Here is a 14,366-nt window from a genome sequence, read left to right as displayed (position 1 = left end):
AAACAGGCTCGCAGCCCCCAGCAAAGGAGAAAGGGTCTGAAACCAGTGACCTGCTGGCTGGTGGCAGAGCACTCAGCTAGGGACAGAGGTGGGCTCAGGCTCTGGCCAGTTCACATGCAGCCTAACTGGCCACCAGCTCCGATTGCCTGCAGTGGGTGATGCTCATGCAACCTCTAATCTGCACTGAAATGCAGTTGTGAGTCGTCAATAAGAAGTGTTGTGCCACCCGGCCAGTGTGGCTCAGTGGGTTGAGTGTTGTCCATGGACTGAGAGGTCCCGGTTCGATTCCCAGTCAGGGCATATGCCCAGGTTGCAGGCTTGATCCCCGGTGGGGGCTTGCAGGAGGCAGCCAATCAACATTTCTCTCTCATCAATTTTTCTACCTCTCTAAAAAAAACAATCAATAAAAGCATATTTAAAAAAATATAAGTGTCATGCTGAGCAGCAGCCCGGGCTGCAGAATCCGGACAGTGAAGGTAAGCCCAGACTAAGTTCCTAACTGGAGCGATCCTTGTAATTAATGTCATTCTGGCAAAACCACAGAAGACCCATCTGTTGCTGGCACCACCCATCTGAAGTTCACTGACACCTTCAGAGCCCAGGTGAACCGCACACTCAGGACAAGCCTGAGGGTCTCCTCTCACGACCTTCAGCAGCATGAGCTTCAACTTCTAATAAGCTGGAGGTTCTCAGTGGTCAATTGGTTCGATCCCCAAATTGGGGGCTGTGATGCTATTAGTAGTCTGGGTGCCAGAGGTTCTTGTTTTTTGCTCAGTCATGCTCTTGACAGAACGTTGGACCCTTCATGAATGAGACCCACACGGAGCGGAGCACCTGGTGCCTCACAGGAGCCTCCTGAGCCCTGCACACAGGCCAGCTGGTGGTGTCTGTGCTGCCACCTAGTGTCTCCTTTTAAGTGGACCACCAAAGGCCCAGTCAAACACTTCGTCTGTAGCTCTTGGTAAACGCCAACAGGAGGGGTCAGACTACACTTGACACCTGTACAAACACAGCCAGGAAGGCACTGGCATCTGTGCCACAGCCACACACCTGCATACCAGCCAGTGGCCACAAGCCTGCAGTTTCAGACCCTGTTCGTGCATAAAGCAGGCCAGTCACGGCATGCCCTCTAGAACACGGCCTGGTGACAAAGGTGCACACAGTGCGGAACAGACACTCAGAAACCAGGGCTGGGCAGTAGGAGTTCTGGTGTAGCTTTGGAAGTCTAGACTAGACATTTTTACAGGTTAGCGCTACCTGCAGGGAAAGGGAGGAAACAGGACAAGCGAAGTGAATACTTCGCTTCCAAGTCTGACTTCAGAAACGTGCAATTTTTTTTCTTTTTCGACAATTTTTTTTATAAATGATTTCAAACATTCACTAAAGTCAAAAGAATTTTACAGAGAACACCCGTTTCCCAGCACCCAACTCAGCCATTACCGTTCACTGGGTCCTACCATCGTGCTAGCCACCCCCAGTCCGTCTTGTTCTCTGTGGAATCTCACGGCCCACTGCAGACATGAGTCTACTTCCCCCACGTCAGCATCACCCTGCTGCCTGAAACTCAAGTGCTCACAGAGCATAAAACCAGCCCCTCGACACTGAAAATGAATGCAAATGAGCATAAGCTGTGACTGGCTGGTGGCATCATCATACTGAGAGGATCTTCCAAGTAACTTTTTAAAAATTAATTAATTTGTAATCCCCATCCGAGGACATGTTTATTGATTTTAGAGAGAGAAACATCAACTGGTTGCCTTCCCGTACACGGCCCAACCAGGGATGGAACTCGCAACCTAGATATGTGCCATGACTGGTAATTGAACCCACAATCTTTCAGTGTATGGGACACTGCTCCAACCAACTGAGCAACACCGGCCAAGGCCCAAGTAACTTTAAAACACAGTGACAGCCCTGACCGGTGTGGCTCAGTTGGCTGGACATCGTCCCGTGCACCAAAAGGTTGCTGGTCTGACCTCCAGTAGAGGCACACTCCCGGCTGCAGGCTCAATCCCTAGCAGAGGGTGTGCAGGACGCACCTGATCCATGTTCGATGTTTCTCCCATCCCCCACTCCCTTCCACTCTAAAAATCAATACAAAATCTTGAAAACACAAACATAGAAACAGATATACCCTAAGGACGCTCCCCCTCCCACCAAAAACACCTCACACAGTTTTCAGTCCAGCACAGCGGCATTCCAGTGCTGCTCTGACCCAGCGGTGTGTGTGGCGGGGGAAGAGCTACGCGATCCTGTGCCTCTGCTTCCATCATTCCCGGAAGAGCGGACTGTAGCCATGGGGAGGATGTGCAGACGTAAGAGAGGGAGCAACTGTGGGACGCTTTGGGGGCAGCCAACTAAAGTGCACTACAGACAACAGGTGAAATAAAAGTGTTGTATCAATGTTCAATTTACTTAAGTTGATAAATGTACTTATTACATAAGAGAATATCCTTATTCTTTGGAAACACACGATGAAATATTTAGGAGCCATAATCTTACTCTCCAATAATTCAGAAGTGTGTGTGTGGGTGTGTGTTGTGTGTGTGTGTAGACAGACAAAGAGTAAAACAAAAGCAGCTACAATCTGAAAGGGCACCACGAAGTCTTCACAACAAAGACATGCAGAGGCCATCAAACTGCAGACCCACCTGAGGAGGTTCATAAATGGCAGCCACCTCTGCCCTGATGCCCAGAGGAATGTCTTTGTGCTCTGTGTACCGTCCATACAAGTATCCAAAATGCTGATTCCCGGTTTTCCTCCAAAAGTCAAGGAAGCGGTCAGCAACGGTGTGATTCTCAAACATGATATTGTCCACATGTCTGTATTTCTGTAGAGTTAACAATGGGCTAAATAAAAACATCCATCCAAAATAAATAAATCTTTTTAAATTAAATTTATTGGGGTGAAAATAGTTAATAAAATTACATAGGTAAAAATAAATAGCTTTTACCTGATCCTTAGTATACACATGTGCATACATATCTTAAGAATGTGCTCTGGCTCTGGCTGGTGTGGCTCAGTTGGAGCATTATCCCGTGCACCCAAAGGCGGTGGATTTGATTCCCAGTCAGGGCTCATACCCAGGTTTCGGGTTTGAGCCCCAGTTGGAGTGTATACGAGAGGCAACCCATTAATATTTCTCTCTCCAAAATCAATTTTTTAAAAAAGAATGTGCTCGCCCAGCCCATGTGGCTCAGTGGTGGAGTGTTGACCCTGCACCAAGAGGTTGCTGGTTCAATTCCCGATCAGGGCACATGCCCAGGTTGTGGGCACGATCCCCAGTGGGGGGCGTGCAGGAGGCGGCCAGTCCATGTTCTCTCTCATCGATGTTTCCCTCTCACATCCTCTCCCTTCCTCTCTCTCTAAAATCAATAAAGAAAAAAGAAAGAACGTGCTCTGCCCTTAAGCCCACATCAGATTCTCGGTGGCAGGTGGGTATAGGTGGGGTTCCTCAATAAATTAATTCAAATTAATCTTACTGGGATTTCACCTAACATGAAGGTTTTCAAAATCTCTACAGGAAAGAATAATTCTTGAAAAGAAAGAAAACAAGGAAGAGACAGAGGGAAGGAGAGCAGGAAAAGGCAAGAAGGTTCCAAAGAGCCCGGGAGACGATGGGATTCTCTGAGGGGAGCCTTGGGCCAGCAGCGGAAGGGAAACGCAGGAGGCTGTTCCCAGGGACCAGGGCCACAGAGCAGAAAAGGCCAGAAGAACCACATGCAATTTTCCTGGTTCTTTCCCTCCTGCTCCAGCCCAGCTCCCTTCTTCACTGGCTTGGACAGGTGCCCTGAGCTAGTCCCAGGACAATGCTTCAGAAGTTTCCAGGTATACGGTTTCTTAAAAGGCAAAGTTGCAAGTCCTCAGTATTTTAAACAGTCACCGGGAAAATTTGCCTCCACACAGGCTGACAAAACAGAAAACCGAAGCCCCACCCCTGCCTGCAAGAGCTACAGATCTTAAAAAGCTTGTCTTCGGTGTATGATTCCACAGAAGGGTCCATCGATCAGTCAAGAAATATTGCGAATCAGCCGATGGAACCCACTCTGTGAGTGGCAGCTCCTCTCCAAGGAAATGTTCACTTCTCGGCCACAAAACCCTGCTTCCCGCTGTCACACGACGCAGCGAGCACCTCACCTGTCTGTTCAGCGTGATGGCACTAGGCTGGCACTTGGTGCAGATACCGTTGGGCCACGGGAGGTGTCCCTCACACCCTGATTTAATCTTGCAGCTGATGTTCTCCAGGGCAACGAATTTCCCCCTGAACAAAAGGTAACTTAATTAGACGTGACCATATGAAAAGCTTGGCAGGACACTGGAAATAATATTCAAACATCTTACGCTCTGGACAGAGCTCTAAGGAGCAAAGGCACAGGGTGGAGCAGCAGAGAAAATGTGCTGAGATCCCCCCAGTGGAGCCCAGCTCGTCTGTGCACTCCGCCTGCAGGAGCACATGACTACTGTCCTACACAAGCCATTTTCATGTCCACTATCCCTAACATCCGGATGATTTCAACAACAATGCTGAGCCCTGGCCAGTGTGGCTGAGTGTCATCCTGTGCACTGAACAGTTACGGGTTCGATTCCCGTTCGAGGAACATGCCTGGCTTCAGGCTCAATCCCCGGTAGGGGGCACAGGAGAGGCAGCCCATCTATGTTTTGCTCTCACATCAACATTTCTCCCTGTCCCTTCCTCTCTCTCTAAAAATCAATGAAAAATCTCTAAAAATGATAATACTGTTGAGTGTCTATCCATCTAACCTGTGCCCTGAAAGGAAGTGCAGTGCTTTTCCAGTTCTGCTAACTTATTAGCAACACTTACACCATGAGACTCATACTTAAATGTCTGTGAAAAATTCTTGTTCACAGGAAAAACCCAATTAGGATACACAACAAAGGTTTCTTCACTCTGCTTTTAGCCAAAATAAACACTGTGGTTATAAGACTATCAGTGAGGAAGCACTGGCCCCACTCTGGACTTGGGGTGAGCCCTCAGCCAGTCCGCTGTTCACAAAATGGTCCAAACACTCAATCTTATCTTCACAAGCCACTGGCACGGTTCTGGGGGCATGCGGGAGCAAGCGGCCCCCACACCTGTCCGCAGGTTAATGACAGCTACAGATGTGCCCCCACAGAGACCATGGGCCTTGACCCAGACGGAAGAAAGGCTGGCACATTCATCCCCCAGTCCAGAAAGTTCCATAGCTTATTCCACTGACAGGCAAGAATGGGTTTCTGATGGGATTGTTTTCTCCTGGTCTAACTTTTTTTAAAAGTCATTTCAGGATGTCAGCAGGTTGTCAGAAAAAAACTATAATCGGGCCAACATAACATTCTTCACAAAATGTTGCTGACTCGGGTTCAGCCACCATCTCTTCTTGCTGCACTGGCAGGAATTACCAGGTCACGGCAGGAAGTCTGTCACCTTCTGGTGAAGTGAAAATGGAGTCAACAGAGGGATCACACAGGTAAGTACTTGATGAGTTGGAAGAAACCACAACAGTCCAAGTGTGCATTCTCTGGCCACCCCGAGGCCTACACACAGGGAAGGGCCGCCTGCCGACTCCACCCCGAGGCCTGCACACAGGGAAGGGCAGCCTGCCGACTCCACCCCGAGGCCTACACTCCAGGGAAGGGCAGCCTGCCGACTCCACCCCAGGCCTGCACACAGGGAAGGGCAGCCTGCCGACTCCACCCCGAGGCCTACACTCCAGGGAAGGGCAGCCTGCCGACTCCACCCCGAGGCCTGCACACAGGGAAGGGCAGCCTGCCGACTCCACCCGCCACCTGCACACAGGGAAGGGCAGCCTGCCGACTCCACCCCAGGCCTACACTCCAGGGAAGGGCAGCCTGCCGACTCCACCCCAGGCCTACACTCCAGGGAAGGGCAGCCTGCCGACTCCACCCCGCGGCCTGCACACAGGGAAGGGCAGCCTGCCGACTCCACCCCGAGGCCTGCACACAGGGAAGGGCAGCCTGCCGACTCCACCCCGAGGCCTGCACACAGGGAAGGGCAGCCTGCCGACTCCACCCCGAGGCCTGCACACAGGGAAGGGCAGCCTGCCGACTCCACCCGCCACCTGCACACAGGGAAGGGCAGCCTGCCGACTCCACCCGCCACCTGCACACAGGGAAGGGCAGCCTGCCGACTCCACCCCGAGGCCTGCACACAGGGAAGGGCAGCCTGCCGACTCCACCCCGAGGCCTGCACACAGGGAAGGGCAGCCTGCCAACTCCACCCGCCACCTGCACACAGGGAAGGGCAGCCTGCCGACTCCACCCCAGGCCTACACTCCAGGGAAGGGCAGCCTGCCGACTCCACCCCGAGGCCTGCACACAGGGAAGGGCAGCCTGCCGACTCCACCCCAGGCCTGCACACAGGGAAGGGCAGCCTGCCGACTCCACCCCAGGCCTACACTCCAGGGAAGGGCAGCCTGCCGACTCCACCCCGAGGCCTGCACACAGGGAAGGGCAGCCTGCCGACTCCACCCCGAGGCCTGCACACAGGGAAGGGCAGCCTGCCGACTCCACCCCGAGGCCTGCACACAGGGAAGGGCAGCCTGCCGACTCCACCCGCCACCTGCACACAGGGAAGGGCAGCCTGCCGACTCCACCCCAGGCCTACACACAGGGAAGGGCCGCCTGCCGACTCCACCCCGAGGCCTACACTCCAGGGAAGGGCAGCCTGCCGACTCCACCCCGAGGCCTGCACACAGGGAAGGGCAGCCTGCCGACTCCACCCCGAGGCCTACACTCCAGGGAAGGGCAGCCTGCCGACTCCACCCCGCGGCCTGCACACAGGGAAGGGCAGCCTGCCGACTCCACCCCGAGGCCTGCACACAGGGAAGGGCAGCCTGCCGACTCCACCCCGAGGCCTGCACACAGGGAAGGGCAGCCTGCCGACTCCACCCCGAGGCCTACACTCCAGGGAAGGGCAGCCTGCCGACTCCACCCCAGGCCTGCACACAGGGAAGGGCCGCCTGCCGACTCCACCCCGAGGCCTACACTCCAGGGAAGGGCAGCCTGCCGACTCCACCCCGAGGCCTGCACACAGGGAAGGGCAGCCTGCCGACTCCACCCCGAGGCCTACACTCCAGGGAAGGGCAGCCTGCCGACTCCACCCCGAGGCCTGCACACAGGGAAGGGCAGCCTGCCGACTCCACCCCGAGGCCTGCACACAGGGAAGGGCAGCCTGCCGACTCCACCCGCCACCTGCACACAGGGAAGGGCAGCCTGCCGACTCCACCCCAGGCCTACACTCCAGGGAAGGGCAGCCTGCCGACTCCACCCCAGGCCTGCACACAGGGAAGGGCAGCCTGCCGACTCCACCCCAGGCCTACACTCCAGGGAAGGGCAGCCTGCCGACTCCACCCCGAGGCCTGCACACAGGGAAGGGCAGCCTGCCGACTCCACCCCAGGCCTACACTCCAGGGAAGGCGGCCTGCATACAGACAGCCCAGGACAGCGCCATTGCTCCAGTCCTGCAGGGCTGCTACACACCAGGCTCTGGACAAGGGGCTGACAGAGGCGGTCTGACATGACCATGGAGTGGTTACACTTTTCCAGAAAGCAGAAAAAAACATAGACGCCAGACACAACTGGCCATCACCGCACCTTATCTCATCCACCCTCACATGCACCTAAAAGGCCAGGGCACCACACACCCAGGGAAAGGTCAGGGAGGTCCCTGGGGGCCTCCACAGTGGCCATCGCCAGGCTGGCTTCTGCTCAACACTCTGCCCACCATGGGTGACGGCAGGGTGGCAGTCTCCACCTGCCTGTTTCTTTTCTACAGTGAAGGCGAAATCCATGATTTCGAGTGCTTCCAGCCCAGATCCCGATCTTTACTTTTTTAGTCACATGCCTAGTGGCTTTAAGCAACACCTACCAGACACAAAACAAAATTCTGTGCATTATGCTCAGGCACTTACTTGTCAGCCCCTCCAGTCAGCTTTCGGATGTAGGCGTGGAAGGACATGTGCTTCACGGGCGGCTCGAGATGGTTTAGGTAGTCCTCATCGAATGGCTGCCAAAACAGTCAGACCAGTCACACACCTGCTGGGGCTGCAAGACGGGCAGCGCGGCCCAGCCCCCGTGAAGCAGGGAGGCCGGGCCTGAGAGAAGGATGCGAATGGTCTGGCTCTCACTGTCTCTCTAGGTCAGAACCCACATTTTCTTTGGGTGCCAATTATCTTTTCAAGATGAAAACGGAAAATGAAGTCAAGTAAATATCGGGAAAACTTTGCAAAAATAAAAATCACAAAATGAAGCAAGAGAAGCCTCCTGCTGTAAATTCAGCGTGAACTAGTTACCAGTCAGCATTATTATGGTAACTCTCAATCTCACCAGACAAACCAGCAAGGAGACATGAGACTCAGGGCAAAGTAAATCAAAACGATGAGTGCGAAGCTGCCAGGCCCAGCTTTGTGTCAGGTTTGAAAGGATGTCCAGAGAGCCAGTGCAAATACGGCCCCTTATCACAGCAACACAAATGCCTGGCCATTCATAACCTCCAGAAGGCCACTGCCATAAATCAGGCTCGCCTCTGCAGCTCGCACTGGAGGGAACACGAGGTCCAGGGCAACAGAGATGAGTTCTCCTGCCCACAGGGCCTCGTGCAGGGCTCAGGGAAGCTCTGGGGCGGCCCTGGGACATGGGACGTATCCAGACTCACCTCCAGAGGAACACAGTGCACGCACTTCCCCAGCGGGCCGTGTCGGCACCTGCGAGCACAGGGCAAAGAAACGCACAGCAGTTAGCACGCTTTCCTACTGCTGCCTCCCGGCGTTTGATACTTAAAAATTATATCAGACTTAGAAACTGAAGTCATTTTAGGTGGTACGTAGTGAATGTTTTTAATAGTTCAGTTCATTTTGATGTGTATTAGAAAAAACTGACCACATCAAACCTGTGGTTTCTTGGATATTAACTGCTTACAATAATGCTAACCAAAGATAAAAGTGAATAGATTTAAAGTCATTTAAATAAAAATGGTAAGCAAATACTAAGCAAGGTGGTCCATAAACATGGCAAAAACCCTGACAGTGGTCGGTAAATACCTCAAGTTTAGAAAACACCCACATCACATTCATTTTGGATAAAAGCATATAAAGGATGCCTGGGCTTGCCCTGGCCAGTTTTGTTCAGTGGTTAGAGCTCGGCCTACAGACCAGAGAGTCCCAGGTTCGGTTCCCGCTAAGGGCACGTACCACGGTTACAGTTTGGCCCTGGTTGGGGTCGTGAGGGTGGCAGCCAGTCAATGTGTCTCTCTCACATCAATGTCTCTCTCTCTCTCTCTCTCTCTCTTCACCCCTCTCTCCCTCCCACTCTATCTGAAGATAAATGCAAAAAAAAAAAAAATAAAGGACGCCTGGCTCTGTGGGTTTCAGTCATTTCGGTCAGAGAGACCTTGGAAGCTCGCACATATGATAAGACAGTGTAGCTGTACTCAGGTGATGAGGGCAGTGATGGGTTAGTGGGAAAGCTAAGTGGTCCATCCCGGCTCAATCAGAACTCTTTCTAAATGGGGTCAGGCTTGCCTGCCCGGTGTGGTTCAGTGGACTGAGCGTCGTCCCATGGACTGAGAAGTCCCAGTTTGATTCCTGGTCAGGGCACATGCCCAGGTTATATGCTCGATCCCCAGCAGAGGGTGTGCAGGAGGCAGCCAATTGATGTTTCTCCCTCTCCCCTTTCCTCTCTCTCTCTCAAAGTCAATAAAAACAGATTTTTAAAAATAAAAATAATAAATGGGGTCAGGCTCTTAGATGCACTTGACTTGACATTTCTGAGTCGAAAGAGCGGGTCTCTCCTAACATGCAGGCTCTGGCTCAGAGGACAGGTGGGTGCACGCACACGCACCCTCTGAAAGACTGCAAACCAAGTCTCAAAGGCTCAGATGGGAGTGGGCACTGGCGACCAGGAGGAAATGCACATGGAAGAGCACGCAGACTGAGCCCTGGCTGCAAGGCAGCTCCGTGCCGACCGCAGCTGAGCTCCACCCCAGCTCTTCAGTCCGAGACCAACAAGCCGCAAAGGCGCATCTGGAGCCCTAGGGCCTCGGTGTCAGCACCGCCTTGCCCAGGAAGTGACGCAGTTACCAAGACTCCGCTGCACACAGCAACCTTCACTCAGAAGGCTCTGCCTCACAGAGGGTAAACTCAGGTGTTTCTAACTGCTTTCCTTAAATACAATTTCAAAAATCTAAACCATAACACACCATTATAGGCATTTATGTGATCCCAGATGAAAATGAATGTTCAAAGGGGCGTCATCTTCAGCGAATGAGGCATTCACCAAAAAAGGGGGAAGAAAGTCCCTGTATGTCATGTTGAAACCGCTCCACCACTACATGAGGTGACAGGGACAAGCACACCACACAAGCAGGCACCAAGTGTCACTCTCCACCGCCTCCTCCTGCCTGTCACACTCTCTAAAGCCCCCCCTGCATGGAGCAGCAAGTCTCTCCAGGGCACATCAGAGAACAGACTTGGTTTAAAGACGCTCCTTCTTTCAAATCTCTTAAGTTTCAAACACCTGAAAACTTTCAAGTTTTATGTGGAACATACTCGAAGATTCAAACAATGAGGTGAAACTCAATCCGAAAATAGATGGTCAAATTGCAAGCTCAGGTTCTTCATCGGATCCCTTCTACAAGAGGACACTATAAACAGCCCCTGACCAAGCCCCGAGGCCAGCAGGCCTGCGCCCTAGCACTCACAGCTGTGGGTCGCGGCTCCGGTAAATCTTCCCGTCCTGTTTGCTCAGGTACTGGTCGATCTCATCCTCTACCACGTTGGAAGCGCCGAAGGCCCTCAACCCCAGTGTGGTTGACGTCTCCATTTCGGACGAGGGTCCAGCAAGGCTCGAGGGAAACAGGAACAACAAATCGCCATGCCTGTTAAATGACAAAGATCAGTCGAGGCCCATCTTCCTTCCAGAACTTGAGCTGCACAGAAGATCACTTAAATGTGAGAATCTCTGACATCTGCAAAAGGCAAATGCTTGTACCCTGAAAGCCTAAATAAGAGGTTCCCACTTTTGAGAGACCAGAACACTCTTCCCAAATGTCTCTCCAATTCTTAACCCTATACAGGCCAGCAGCAGGTTTCTGTAACCGTTCTTTCTTTCCATCTGCATTTCAGCACTATGACATACATCCACATACCCACCGGTTTCACACACATGAACACACAGTTGACCCTGGAACAGCATGGGAATAGGGTGCCAACCTTACACAACATGGCTCAGCTCAACGCAGCTGGCCCTCCGCATGCACGGATTTCCAACCATGGACTGAAAATACTGTTTTCAACCCGCGGTTGGTTTAATCTGTGTATTTATTAGAAATTATCAACATATACATGGACCTGTGCAGCTCAGACCTGTGCTGTTCAAGGGCCAGCTGTACGGTCACAACAGACAGGTGTACAGACAACCTCCTCTCTCCCAGTCTCTGCTTGGCTCCCACTCTCCTCTGTCGGATCCTTAGCCCCTATTCAGCCCCACACACTCTACCTTGGATACACCCTTCCGTTTCTGGGTCTACATTCCCACACACACATCCACACATGTACACTTATGTCACTGCTGGGCAGAACTGAGATTCTGAAAATCTGAAAGACACACTTTCTGCGTTTCTTTTCTCGTGTGACAACACCTCACAAAATCCATCCAAACAGTCTTGCGTCTTCACGTCTGATGGCTGCACAACACTCCCCAGGGAGGCCGCTTCGGGATTCACTCTGCGGCTCCCGCACTGGCAGCCTGCGCCTCTGTGATCCCTGCCACCAGGAATGCCACTGAAGGAAATGCCCCGAGAGAGGCAGCCACAGCTTTCCTTCCACAGGGCGCTGGCCCTGGTGGGCTGGCGGATTTGGCTGTGTTTAAAGCTGCTGATGCACTACTTCCAGAAAGGCTGTCAGAATCCACATTCCAAGGGCAGTATTTCTTTTCCTGTCACACTTCCCGTGTGAATCATGTTCCTGCCTTGACCTGCCTGCCGGCTGGCACTACAAAACCTGTCCCCAGCCCAGCTCTCCAACCTGAGGCTAAGCAAGCACCTGCCTCCACACCAGCCCACGGGAGCTCCGTGGCCCGGCCAGGCCGAGACCCCAGTGCCTGCAGACACGCTGCAGCCCTGCCCTGGGTGACACTCAGCAGCTGTCAACAAGAATACACAGACCAGAAGGGAGGACGGGAGGGCAGGGCACAGCTGTGGGCACAGAGCATGTCAGCAGGCTGGGCTATGCTACTCAGGGCGTCTGTCCTCCCCCCTGCTTCCGCCCTTTCAGAGCGGTCAGTGCCCAGCTGTCATCGGAGACGTGTGAGAGGCAGGGCAGACATCCCTGAGCACCTTCCGCTATGGACCACTGCAATCCGCTGCCCGGTCAGTTTTAACAAGTACTCCCTAAAATGCACTGTTGAGTGCTAAGAAAAGTGAGGAATCCCCAAGGGTCCAAAAAACCAGCAGTAACTCAAACCAGAACAGCGAGAACACAGCTCAGAGCTGCCCTCTGGAACCCGGAGCTGAGCTCACAGCTGTTCTCTGGGCAACCGGACAAGGCCTTGAGCCTGCCCGCCCAGAGTGAGCTGCCAAGCCTGAAACTACACAAAGCCAGACATCTGAGGATGTCTCAACAGTGGGGAAAACTCACGGAGGAATCCTGTCTGCCTCCACCGTCTACGTATTAGGAAGAAAGCACCCCTAAGCCTGTAACCAAGGGCCTGCTGCATCTAGGGGTGGTCTTTGGTTCAGGAAGTCCAAAGACAGAAAGTGTCTCAAAGGAATGCCAGGTCCATAGTTGCCTTGTACCGACTGAAGCAAATGCAAACAATCTCAATAGAAAAACCACTGACCACAGGCCCTTCAGGAACCCCCACAAACCAGTTCTGGTCAAATACAAGCTCTCAAGAAAGGTCAGCAAATGGCCCTGGCAGGGTGGTGCGGGAGGCGGCCAGTCAATGTGTCCCTCTCGCATAGATGTTTCCTCCCCTCCCTCCCTCCCACTCTGTCTGCAGACAAATGGAAAGTGCCCCGGGTGAGGGTTACAAGAAAGAAAGAAGGTCAGCAAACGCACAGGAAGAGAGAGAGTGAGCAGCCGCGACAGCAACCAGGCTGACAGCTGAAGACTGCGGGGAGCTGTGCTGAGATGCAGAAGTGAATTCATACCTGGACCAGAAGGAGAAAACGGTAAGTTGAGGGTGCAGCACTGAGAGGCTATCCAACATGAATGCAGGGCAGCAAGGGGCCAGGCTCGGTGGCCCTTCCCAGGTTCCCCTCAAAGCCACAAATAGTGACAAGAGAGCGACAGGTCTCATGACCCTGAGCACACACAGGGAAGACAGACTCCAACGTTACAGAAACCGAGAGGGCAGCATCATGTGTGACAGGCCAGGCAGAGCTCAGAGGACACGGGCATCTTCACTGGGAGCCTGGGGCCAGGGTGACAGTGGAGCGGAACCCAGGAGAGAGCCTGGGCAGCTTGCGCCGTGCATGGGAAACTAACAGCCAGGTTTGAAAAGGAATAAACGCTATTTACAGTGAAAAATACAATCACCAAAATAATAAAAAGAATGGGGGAGAGGTAATATTTAAAGAGATAGTGACCATAAATTTTTCAGACCTCAGCTGCCGACACAGAAAACATAATCTACATCTGGTAGGACTAAACAAATGACAAACTAGAAACCCACACACGGTCAGGTAAAAAGAAACCGCGGGACCCCAAGATGGACAGAAGACCTTAAAAGCAGCCAGAGCAGGAGAAGGTCATCTCCAGTCAACAAGAGAAGCCAGAAGCCAGTGGAAGACGACAGACGCAGAGAGAAGGGTGTGGTGGGACAGACAGTCAGATGACTCAGCAGTGACAGCATGGAGCCCACACGTTCAGACCCTGCTAGTCAGTCCGCATCACAACTGTCATTGGAGAGCTTCACTCCAAGAAAGTTCAGAAAGACACCCCTCCAAGGCCACCTGGAGAGGCGAGCGTCCCAGTCTGGGCCTCGGGCCCTGCTGGGCACCACACTGCAGGCCGCCTTCAGGCTCACGGCGCCGTCCTCCGTGGCTCCTCTCCCCGTGCAGCCGCCAGCAGCCAGCACAGCACCCCACCGGCTGCCCCGCTGCAGCCGTGAGGGAGGGCTGCACCCAGGGCAGACCGGGACAGCAAGGCCCAGGGAGGGTAGGCGACTTCTCCAGGCACACAGCCAGTGGGTGGCGGAGTGAGAATCCAGACCCACCAACACTCGTGAGAAGTGGTTTGCAGAGGCAAACCCCTCTAAGCGGGGAGGAAAGACAAACCTTATCCACACTGGAAACAAACACAAACCACACACTGACAGATTTTATCTAAGGCTTTGATGGCAGGTC

The 14,366-nt window shown here is 53.3% G+C and overlaps 1 protein-coding gene across 1 annotated transcript in view; it reads right to left on the bottom strand.

The window, feature by feature from the left end:
• Positions 1 to 14,366, bottom strand: part of NPLOC4 (NPL4 homolog, ubiquitin recognition factor) — a 48,127-nt gene that overhangs the window by 23,497 nt on the left and 10,264 nt on the right. Inside the window, exons 3-7 of the mRNA XM_036268397.1 lie at positions 10,719 to 10,895; positions 8,676 to 8,724; positions 7,933 to 8,027; positions 4,139 to 4,262; positions 2,652 to 2,831 (exon numbers count right to left, since the gene is read on the bottom strand). Coding sequence (XP_036124290.1) covers positions 2,652 to 2,831; positions 4,139 to 4,262; positions 7,933 to 8,027; positions 8,676 to 8,724; positions 10,719 to 10,840 — 570 coding nt within the window. The 5' untranslated portion in view covers positions 10,841 to 10,895. The remainder of the gene's footprint in view (positions 1 to 2,651; positions 2,832 to 4,138; positions 4,263 to 7,932; positions 8,028 to 8,675; positions 8,725 to 10,718; positions 10,896 to 14,366) is intronic.

The sequence above is a fragment of the Molossus molossus genome, unplaced genomic scaffold, assembly GCF_014108415.1.
Source record: "Molossus molossus isolate mMolMol1 unplaced genomic scaffold, mMolMol1.p scaffold_m16_p_19, whole genome shotgun sequence".
NCBI classification, from domain to species: domain Eukaryota; kingdom Metazoa; phylum Chordata; class Mammalia; order Chiroptera; family Molossidae; genus Molossus; species Molossus molossus.
The sequence above is the reverse complement of the archived record's forward strand: the minus strand, read 5'-3'. Positions and strand labels throughout refer to the sequence as shown.